Genomic DNA, 11,565 nt, shown 5'->3' with positions numbered 1-11,565 from the left:
GTACTAGGCCCGCCTCTCGCGTCCCCCTCGCCCGTGGGGGCAAACCCGCCCCCCCCCGAGCCAGGGCTGGCCCCGGCCCACGGGTGTCTGGGACCCGCGCGGGGCCACGCCCGCAGCGCCGGCCTCTGTCGTGGTCCCGCGCGTGGCTCACATCGCACCGAGGTCACCCGAGGGGAGGGGAGGGGAGGGGAGATCAGCAAGACCAAAGCTGCAGCCACAGCGCGCTGGACACGGTACAGGTGGGGAGACGGGGTGGGAAAAAAACCCTCAGAGGGTTTCTTGGCACAGGTTGGAAAGTCCAGACAGAAGTCCCCAGAGGTCACCTGTGAAAACCTTTGGTCCTGTGACAGGACTGGAAAGGAAGGCTGCAGGTTCATGCTTCTGTTGTAGCGGTTTTTCAACAGCTTCAGTTTTTGTGTGAATCCCAATTTTACTCATCTGTAAGTGCTGGCAACGCATGATGATGCAAAGGAAACTTGCATGCACCAGGAAAATTGTATTATTTCCTGTGCACCCCCCCCCCCACACACACACCTTATGGAGCGTGGATCCAGGGATATATAGCGTCTTCTCAAAGTCTGGCAAATTCATTCTTCCTTGAATTGGAATCCATTACATTACACAGCAATTCCGCTTTTAATGTGGCAAAAACATGTCAGGTTTTATCATACCAGATACAAAAAGACAATAAAAGAAAATTAAACTGTGAACTACAGAAGAAGCTGTAGAGAGGTTTACCAAAAAAAACCCCTTCCCTTTATTCACAATTAAAGCCGAGCCACTTCTTAAACAAAGTAGGTATATTTTGTCCTTTTGGCCAGTTCTTGTACTAACCAACTTATAAGATTTTTCTTCCAGCATAAAGTCATAAATTATGATGGTTCATAATAATGGTTAATGTACCTACATTAACAGAGGACTCTTGAGAATACTAATGCCCATTTGCTGGACACAGAAGATAATTTTCATATTTCCTGCGGGAATGTTTCTGTGGCTCATTATGCTAACTATCATCAAGCTCTCCTAACAGTTAAATGCAATAAATAATTTGATTGATGGCAACAGAGAGCAGACCTACTGCCCTAGTCTTTTTGAATGTGAATTACTATGAAAGCCCATTTTACTGGATTTAATTAAGATGTTATCATAATTATACTTGTTTCTGTCTGTTAGACATGCATAGTAGTGGTGAAGTAATGGCTAAAATAGGCCATAGGATGAAATGTTCTGAAAGGTTTCTGGTTTAGACATACAATGGAGAATCTTTTTTTTTTCCCAGAAGTGAATAGAGTCTACTTATATGCTGCTTGATTAAATGTTAGCTAATTATTTGTACACAAAAAGGAAACAATTTTGCTGCCTGTAGGTGGAATTCTAGTTCCTCTACACAAAGTCTGACTATGTTAAGCCACTGTGCATGACGAAGAAGAAAACAGTGTCCCCAGAGGCCGGAGCACAATCCATATGAACAGCATGCTTATATATGGTAGTTAATATAGTATGCCTTCTCTCCAGTCAAACTGGTCTGAATACTGATAAACAGTACATTTGGCAGTGACCACTATAATTTCTCTTTCTTTCTATTTTTACTATGCCTATCACCATAATTTCTAGACACCAATGCACTAAGTCCCTAAACGCACTAAATGTTCTCTATACCATGTTCTCTGTGCTCTCCCATCTGTCTCCCAGACTGAATGCTGTGTTTTTTTTCATGTCATCTATCTGCATACTCTAAAACACCCTCTCCAGGAATACACACTATATAAGGTTGCAAAAACAGATCCCGTTCCTAACATTTTAAACATCTGCTTGCTGGGCTGAAATATTCCATGCTGGGTTTCTAAAGCTGGATTTTATGGAAAGTTTGAACAAAGCCTCCCAGCCACTTACAAGTTATGGGTAAGTGGGGAAAAAAGGCTGTAGTAGCACTTATTAGTGAGCGCTACCATTCATGAAGAAGGGTTATGGGGACTCCAGCCCCAAGATAGTGTAAGCCTAATGAAAGATGCCTTTTGGGACATCCTATATTGATTGAGAGGGTTACACGGCCTGTTCTAACAGGCCTAGCACAATGGTTCTCTATCTTCTTAGACTTGAGCCATCCCAGAGAGACTTGAGACACCCCAGGATAAACTCGAGTCACTCCTCGGAAAATGCCACCTCTTCATGTTCACTGTTTTTTTTACTACAGAAAAATTAGAGTAGTTTTTCTGTTGCAAAGAACTCAGGAAGACCATCACAATAGATTTTGATTTGAATTGAGAATCACTGACCTAACCACTGAGTTGAGAGTTGACAAGAGACAGAGCTCCTGCTCTCATGTGTCACATAGGACTGCTTGCATGAGGGAGTTTGTTAATGTTTAATTTAAATAAATACAGCGGACTCATCCCTCAAAAACAAACTAATTAGTTAAAAACAACCCTACCTTAGTCATGGGAGAGGGATGTGTGTGCTGGGAGGAAGAGGAAAGGATTCTGTGTGTTCAAGGGCCTTGTAATGTTAGCCGCATTTGTTGGAACACGTCTTTTAATTTTAAAATAAAATAGTGATTGGATTGTGCTATTAGGTGACACCGCCCTAAACAGGAACATCTTCCTTCAAAGTGTTCCTACAGAATGGCATCTTCCGTCAAACCTAAATATATCCAGTACATCTGGTTTGTGAATAAATCTTTGTAGAGCCCATTCATATAACAGCTATAACCACCCTTTTGGAACAATGTAGAGGCTCAGTCCTCTTAACAGGTGACAGGTAACAGGTCAGCAGCTTCCTTGCCATCATGACCATTGCTTGTGTATCTTGCACCTCCTACTCTAGCACCCAAGCATGGCTGTGGAAGTATATTCTGAGACATCTGAGCAGCAATCCTGGCATATGGAGCAATGCAAAACTACACCCTTTCGAAATTCAAGAGAAAAAATAGCTAGTACATTTTTCAGTTCCTTAAAGACTTCCGTGACTGTTTTTCTAAACTAAACACATTGAGCCATAAACCTCATTTGATGAACCATAGCTTATCCATAATAAACATGTATAAAATTCCTCATAAAATCAAGGCGTGGTTCTTAACTCATGGGTTCAGTATATTGGAATTCAGCCAGTGCAGACACAGACCGATAACACAGAGCAGCAATCCCCACCCGTGGAGACATGCTGCCAGCAAGACTGCACAGGTTTCCCTCGCTAACTGCTGGGGTGAAGTTCCTGAAAGTTCCCGTGGTTGGCAAAACCGTGGTTGGCAAGGCAAAAGGCCTATGTGGAAAATGGCAGGTGGTGGGCTGATGCACAGGCACAGAAAACTCTGGTTATTCAAAACTGTATACCGTGTAGTCAAAATGGTACATAGAATATTAAGTGTGGATAAAACCACAGCTGGCAAAGGAAACTTGTAGCGTCACTAACAGCCACAAGAAATGTTGCTTTCCACACGTAGGTGGTTCTTTGTGTTTTCAGGGAGAGCAAAGTATGCTGTTGCCTACAGCATGTTACTTGCTCAGTGTTTTTGCCCATGGGCCGACAACAGCTGTAAAAAGAAATGACAGAGCTGCTTTAATCTGTACCCATTTAATGTACTGATTTTGGGGTCTATATTTCATTTATAAAAATAAGTTTTTCCTCCTAAATACCAAACAGTAATGTTTCTTGCATTGCAAGGGAGCAGGCAGCGAGTGCGGCCAGCGCAGCCTCCGCAGGCGGCCGGGGCCGGGCAGGGGGAAGTCGCGTGCCATGCAGCAGCAGCGCCCCCTGCCGCCCGCCTCCTCCTCCCCCCGGCTGCAGCCACGTGGCAGGGCTCCCGCCACCAACCCGTGCCGCGGGGGAGGGGCCTGATACGTTCCTGCAGCGGGCAGCTGCCTTCCGGACCCGCCCGTCGTCCTCGAGCTGCTGTGGGAGCAGGAAGAGGGCCGGAGGGGCCGCCGAGTCAGCGCTCCATATCTTTATAGGCGCGTCAAGGTCAGAGTTGCACTCAGCGGTAGTGTGGCCGAGTGGTCTAAGGCGCTGGATTTAGGCTCCAGTCATTTCGATGGCGTGGGTTCGAATCCCACCGCTGCCAGCACATCTTTTTCGGCTCGCGGCATCATGCGTTCGCCTGCAGGCGGTCTCTGGATTGCGGGATTGCGGGTCCCGCAAGAAAAAAGCGGCACTTTAATCCTTCCCCCCGCATCGTGCACCAAGTGGAGCAGTTTTGGTGCGTCTCAGCGCCTTTTGGGCTATGAATTTGGACCAATGAATGCTTGTTCATTTTGCGGAGCGGGTGATGAGGTCGTGCGGAGACGTGGAGGCTGCCCCCTTTCGGTTGCTGCTTTATTACAACCCCGGGACCATGCACAGGTTTCTGGCGATGAAGAGGGTGGAATTAAAGCGCAGCTCTAAGGAAGTAATGACAACTTCACCCTCAGTAATTTGGCGAGAAGTAAATTTAAGGGGGGGGGGTGTCCTATTTTATTTGATGGCTGAAAGTGTACCTAGAAGGTGTCCTGAAACTTGGTGCGTCTACGTGAGACACTGCGCAGCAGCCTAATAACACTGAGCAGTAGCCATGTGGGCAAAAAACAAGCTAACCTGCCCTACTGCACAGTAATAGTAGGCTACTGCACAGTGTTACGAAAAACCCACGTGCTGGCACTACTGCGAGTTACTGCGCATTGATTTAGCACTTGATTAACCAAGTACTAAACGTAATGTGCAGCAACTGGCCCATTTATGAACAGGTAAACACTCCCAGAGGGAACCAGGAAAAGACCTTTCAAGACAATTTTTTCAAGAGATAAGGAACCCATAGAGGCAGAAAATTACATTTCAGGTTTTCAAATCTAGAGCAGAAATGCTGGAAGATGTTTTCCTAATTTGTTGGCAATGTTATTTTAGTAACAATAAGCTAACACACGTTTCCGCCAGCTCTCCGTTGGCTGATGAAATACTTGAGGGAAAACGCAAGGTAACTTATCCCCTTTCATCCATGGGGCAAGTGACCTCAACTGACAAGGCAAAAGCAGGCACAGGGGCAGTTACCATAGCAAGGCTGAGACACTGTAAATTCACACCATTGCTCATAACTTGTTTGCGTCACAACCCAGTGATTTTTTGTGCCTCGGCACTATGGAATTTCCTGGCCACATGAGAGCTCCTTTGCACAGCAGAGTGTTCTGCTGCAATTAAGAGCCTGCGTGCAGGAGAGTTCCCGCCAATTTGCAGTTTCCTTTGCAGGATGCATTTCTTCTTTGCAGCACAGAAATGCACGGTGCAAAGAGTTCCCGCCATTCGAATGTAAATTTGTGCCCCGCTATTGGCCAGTGCTAAATTATTCACACGTGGCGGCTAGTAATTGGCTCGCTGGCCGTTTAAAATTCCGCGCGACTTCCGCCCAAGTCGAAGAGCTTTGAGCATGCTGCAGAGTGCCTCTGAAGTTATCTGACTTGTGGCTGCCGATTGATAGACTGATCACCTATCGATCTTTCTTCCCGTCGCCGAGCGCAACCCCAGACGTACCCCTTTCCCCGCCGGCTTCGAATTGCGGACGGATTAACTGGCTTGGGCCCCGCCAGCTGGAACAACTCGTGTGGTTGTTCTGACGACCGGACCACCTGCGTCGTGATCACAAGCGGCGTGAGTAAAGTTTTTTGCAACCAATAAGTTGTGTCTGCCTCTCCACTCACCAGCCCGCCCTGACGTACGAGCGTAACTCGAGTCGGCCCTGGCCGTCCGAGACAGTTTGTGTAGCCATATTTTCAGATACTTGTATTTTGCTATGTATAATCCCTAATCAATTAACATTTTGGGCACTGGCTTTGGAAGTCCTCTCAATTCTGATATAAGCCCATCGAGAGGAAGCATCTTGGGGGAGGAGGGGAAATGGAGGGTGTTGTGAATGAGCGCTAATGAAGGCCAGAACAGGTAAGAGATTTAAGACATGCACAATTTTAAGCACGCTTTTATTTCCCCTCCTACGCAATGTCACAACTAATTCACAAAAAAAGCCCAAACCCCCCAAATTACATTGTGCATCTTTTCTGTACAGCCAGTGTGCATTATTTACATAAATCTATTTTCCACCTTTGATCTGTTTCCCAGCTCCTCACAGTAAAATGCAGTGGCAGCAGATCTGGTCAATCTTTCACTTTATTCAAGTCTTTCTCTTTATGGTTACAGTATTACAGGTTTACTGTGGCAGCTCCTCCTCCAGTTTCTCATCCACTTGAGCAGCCAGTTTGGGAGAGAGCTTCTTTGGTGTGAAATACATAGCTCCAACCGCTCTAATCCCTGCATTTTTTCAGTGGTGATCTCCCTTGTGTTTAGGATTGTACAGTCCTTTAACTTTCTAAGAGCAGCTACTGATACACCACATTTTTGGTTTAAGTCTTAAAATTAGCTGCCAGTCTGCTATGTCAAAGCCAATAACTACTACAAAGCCTAATGCAGCCCATGTGGGCACAGAACTGTACTGTGACTTAGTACAAACCAAGTTACATATCTTAATGTTGGTTTTCTTTGAAAAACTGCATAATTGAAAGGCTTTCAAATTTAAAAGAAAGCAAAATTAAACTTAAGAGGCTGGCAATGAAAGAAAGTAAGATTTTCAGGAAGAAGTGATGATTCTGGGATTTTGGTCTTGTTTTAATAAAATGATCCACAGAATCAGCGAATGCAAACTTCTTTGGGCAGTACCCTAGCTGATTACGTGCCTTGTCTATTCGGAAAGTGTGAGTTACAGCGACGTTCCACACCTATGATGCAAAAAGAAACCCACCAGACAGAGAGATGAATGCATTAGAAACCTTGAACAAACATCTCTGATATGACAGTAACAGGTTAGAATTTACAAAAAAAACAACTCTCAAATTAAAATAACATTGGATCAAATTGTACAAGTTATCAACCCACAGCTTAAACAGGGATAGCAGTATTTTTTCAACCTTGTGGACATCCAGAGTGAGTGGTCAGACATATCTTATCAGCATCACTTGCTGGAGCTGAGCTGTCATTAGCCAGTCACCCTGCATCCATGTCTCTAAGGTACTTTTACGGCTCCATGATACTACCAAATCTGAAGGCCTCACCGTCTTTAAAGTTCTATTATCACATCTGTTTTATAGTTGGGGAATTGAACTCATATTTTCAGAGGTATTTAGACACAACCACATGAAGAAAGATATTGAGGGGGATTTTCAAATCTAAAGCACCTTGAGTTTGAAAATCCTACCAGGTACCTAAATACTTTAAAAATCTGGCCCTGCCTGACTTACCCAAGGTCACACAAGAGATGTGTAACACAGTGTGCAACTAAATCCATCTCTCCCATAGCTTAAATAAGTACTCTAACCATAAAGCTATAATTCCTTGAAACATTGCTATTCCCATCTTCTGATGAGGTGTACAATTAGGTGCTCCACTACTGAAAATGTTATCAGTGCTATTTAGGCCCTAGCACAGGGGTGGGCAATCATTTTGGCTGGAGGGCCACTTAATGAGTTTTGGTGAACTGTTGAGGGCCACAAGGGTAGCCCTGTTCCTTGACAGGTGCCCCAGCCCCTGGTCACCATCATGGGATGGAAAGTCCTGCCCCTAACCCCTGACCTTTACCACCAGAAGTCCCTTCCCTTGCCCCCAGAAGTACTCCTGGGGGGGCGGGAGGGGGGGTGGAGAGAGGGTGTTGCCATGTTGGAACTGGAAAAAAAATTGCTAAATATTAAACATCTCCTATAATATATTTTCATTTTATTTAAAATATATTTTTGTCCTGATTTACATGTTTGCATAGTGTACATAGAGATGATTGCTGAAAAAGAAAGTCTTACTGTTGTATATTGTGTGGGGGGGAGTGTGTGGGGTGTAGTTGGGGGTGTGTGGAGGGGTGTGGTTGGGGGGGGGGTTGTGGGAGTGTTTGAGAACAGGGTATGGAGAAGAGTGTGGTTGTGGGGTATGTGGGGGAGGGGGGTGAGGGTGTGGAGTCTCCCTACATGCCCCCACCAATGGCAGCAGCAGCAGGTGGTAGGCCCTTGGGGCACTCATAGCTTAGGCAGGTGGTACCCCCAGGTGGCACGTGGCTCCAGCCACTTCCAGGAGCTGCACATGGCAGTATGGAACAGGGTCAGGCTGGACCGCCTCCATGGTGCAGGGCTCCCTATGGCTGACATGCAGCTCCCAGGACCTGGCTAGAGCCCATTCCTATTGGGGCAGCGTGATTCACTCCCACCCTCGAGCAGTGGAGAGCTCTGGCCCAGGCCCCGGCCCCGGCTAATGCATAGGTTCTGGGCAGGGACGCTGCTGCTGCTGCCTGAGTAACTGCTTGGCTCACCTGGCTCCTCCTCATGTCCCTGCTGCAGTGCTTTAAGCAACAGGTAGGGTAGTGCTTGGGGTTGGGGAGAAGCTGCAGCTGGGTGGGAGCACAGAGCCTGGGGCCTGTGTCCAGTGGGGTGGCGGGAGTGCAGAGCCCAGGGTGGCACAGTTCTATCACACAGGGTTCCTTGTGGCTCATGTACAGCTCCCAGGATTTGCGTGCCTCCAGGGTGAAGCCCCATGTGATGAAGCCAGCAGCCATCCCCACTCCTTGCTGCCACATGCAGCTGCTCCCAGGAATCTGCTGGGAAGCAGGGAGCAGGGCTGAGCCAGCCTAACTCCATCGCATGGGGCTCCCTGCAACTTCAGGCACCGTGATCCCACCAGCTGCAGATTTTCTCCACCCCTCTGGTGCTTCCCTACCTGCTGCCCAGAGCATTACAGCAGGGACATGAGGAGCCCGGGGATCTGAGCAGTTCCCCTGGCAGTGGCAGCAGCAGCCCTGCCCAGAAGCTGTATGCTGGCTGAGCCAGGGCCAGGGCTTTCCCCCGCATGAAGGTTGGAGTGAAGCACACTGCCCTGGAGGGACAGGGCAGGGCTTAGGCCCCATGAGAGCGCATCACAGGCAGCCACAGGCCAGGTGGTTACAACTAACTGATGGGCACCTGTCCACGGGCCAGATGAAATCACCTAATAGGCTGGATCCAACCCACAGGCCATATTTTGCCCACCACTGCCCTAGCAGATATTGGTTGCCTTTAATGGGAGGAATGACATGGTAAGTAGCTCCTCCTAATACTAGCTCTTCAGCCAAATCCTGCAATTTTAACCCAGAAGTTAATATTTGGAGACTGGCTCAAAAGGTAAAGGTGGTATAACCTAGGTCCTCAAGCTGGCTGTATCAGAACAGATTTTCCTCTTGCAGCAACAAAGAGAATGATCTGTGTCAGAATTTGTTAACACCTAGTAAAAAAATAATTTAGACATAGATTATTTCAATTTTTCTGTTGCAAATTATTTTGCAATATTCATTTACCACAACAGGCAAAAAATACTTACTAATTTATGTTTTATAAGAATAACTTAAAATCACTTGTTTTGGGATGTGTTAATCAACCTAAATACCATATTTTCTTTCATATAACACCCCCCCCTTACAAAAGCTGCACCATGTTTCTGAAAGGCAGAATAAAGAAAAATTATCTTTCTTTGAGACCCTCTGCTACAGAGGAAGCAAAGTGTCCACTGCCAGCAGCTAGATACAAGCTTTACCTTAACTTTCCCCTGGGAGAGGCTTAGGCAGCAGAAACTGCTGTTACTGTATTCCTCAATATAATGTGCACGCTAATTTCCAGCAACTGAATTTTTTTGGAAAAGATGTGTGCGCATATGAGAAAATATGGTAATGCAAATGTGCATAATTAGGAATAGATTAGTCATCTATATTTGATTTTTGTTTAGCTTAATTTTTTTCTAATCTCAGAACATATGAGCCAAATTATATGAAGCACTGACTGAGAATTTTATTTTTTGACTTTCATATATTAATTATGCAGACTCACCAGAAATTGTGCCCAAATATACAATGATACACTTCCTGTGACTTCTAACTGGTTGTTTTATGAAAATATATTTTACCTCATTTCTGGTCAGCAAAGGTGACACTTCAAGAAGTGGTCTCAATGTGAAATGCAGATATTCAATTGTTGTGGCTGTGCAACAGAAAGTTACTATTTGAGATAACAATAGTAAATGACTAAATACTGTAATTTTAGGGTAACAGTCATATAGTTAGTGCTGAAGAATACTTAGGTTCTGAACAACTGAGCAAAATCACTGAAGTCAGTCGGTCTGTTTAGTTGAGTAAGATAAAATAGGTTGGTTTTGGTCCTTTTTTGCTGCATAAGGTAAAGGCTTAATTGAGAATGTGTGTATGAAAAGGGTTTGCAGGCTTGGGCATTAATTTAATTAAGACTCAAGGACTTTAAGAAAACATAGTGATACTAAACCAATGTAGATGGGATTCTACCTTTGTTACCTATCCAAGACTCCTTAAATTTGGAGGGAACTTGGGTTACATAAGAACGCAGAATTCAGCATTAAAAAAACCCAAAAACATAATTTTTAGAGCAGGTAATAAGGAGTTTTTTTACCTGTAATCTTTTTATGTTCATAGTGTGAATGTTCAGAGAGCTTGAATAAGGGTTATATATAATTTTTGTCACACTGGGTGAGTCTACACATGCAATTAATGAAAAGCACTAAATGATGGAGCAGTTTGGGTTTAAACTCTGGAGCAATAAACTCCTGGGTGCAGTGTCTATACATGTGCCTGGGGCACCAGCAATTTGAGCTGTACAGCAGGCCAGGACTGGTAAGAGGCATGGGGGGCGGGGGGAAGTCAGCCTTCGGCTCTGGGTGGAGCTGTGTTGGGCAGCAGAGGGGCTGGTTGGGGCATGAGGGTGCTAAAAGTGCAGAGTTGTGTGGCTAGGCAGTTGGGAGGAGTCTGGCTCCCAGCTGGCTGGGCTGACTGACTGCAATTTATGCACATGGCCAATATCTATACATGTGTTTAATCGCAGTAAATTACCCCGGCCTAACATAGTACTGCCCCGACAGTACTATCTTACTGCAAGATTAATTAGTTTACTGTGGCCTAATACAGTTGTGCATGTAAACGATGATGCTTTAGTCCTTAGCTAGTCTACTCTGCAGTAAAGTGCATGTGTAGATGCAGACACTTAAGACATATTTTAGGGAGGGGAGTTAGTGGGATTTATGTAATGGATAAAGCTGTTGTTAGCTCTGTGAACAGGTGTGAGTTTCACCACCAAGGGTTATATATAAACCAAATACATAGTTATTGACAAATTACATTGGAACTGCATAAAACAAAACTGTATAGTCTTGCATTTCACAAAGGTGTTACATAGATTAATTCAGAAAAACTCAAAAGTACAGCTAAATAAAGCATAATATATCAATATATGGTACTCAGAGCCTACAGTGATGGAGATATAGTAGACAGAAAGTTATATAAAATATATTACCTGCTGCATAAACTAAGGAAGTAGGAATACGTATCCATGGTTGACTGTAGCCTAATTTTTCAAACTGAAAAGGATTTAAAAAATAGTGATCAAATCACTTAACTTCTGATATTATTTATAATTATTATTTTTTTTCTTTAAAAGATTCCAAAGACAAGTGGCCCATATACAATATTATATTATTTTGAAATAACAGTGGGCACGTCTACACATTTCCCTACCGCGCCTTCGTTCC

At 44.9% G+C, this 11,565-nt stretch overlaps 1 protein-coding gene and 1 non-coding gene across 2 annotated transcripts in view; one reads left to right on the top strand and one right to left on the bottom strand.

Annotated features, from left to right (window-relative positions):
• The first annotated feature begins 3,975 nt into the window (after positions 1 to 3,975).
• TRNAL-UAG lies at positions 3,976 to 4,057 on the top strand. Its single transcript has one exon. It is a non-coding gene; the product is annotated as a tRNA-Leu (tRNA).
• Positions 4,058 to 5,946: 1,889 nt separating this feature from the next.
• Positions 5,947 to 11,565, bottom strand: part of LOC102382973 (putative short-chain dehydrogenase/reductase family 42E member 2) — a 21,834-nt gene continuing 16,215 nt past the window's right edge. Inside the window, exons 9-11 of the mRNA XM_025207019.1 lie at positions 11,331 to 11,394; positions 9,919 to 9,992; positions 5,947 to 6,728 (exon numbers count right to left, since the gene is read on the bottom strand). Coding sequence (XP_025062804.1) covers positions 6,477 to 6,728; positions 9,919 to 9,992; positions 11,331 to 11,394 — 390 coding nt within the window. The 3' untranslated portion in view covers positions 5,947 to 6,476. The remainder of the gene's footprint in view (positions 6,729 to 9,918; positions 9,993 to 11,330; positions 11,395 to 11,565) is intronic.

This window comes from Alligator sinensis, unplaced genomic scaffold, assembly GCF_000455745.1.
Source record: "Alligator sinensis unplaced genomic scaffold, ASM45574v1 scaffold330_1, whole genome shotgun sequence".
Lineage (NCBI taxonomy): Eukaryota > Metazoa > Chordata > Crocodylia > Alligatoridae > Alligator > Alligator sinensis.
Note: the sequence above shows the minus strand (reverse complement) of the source record. Positions and strands in the feature narration are given on the sequence as shown.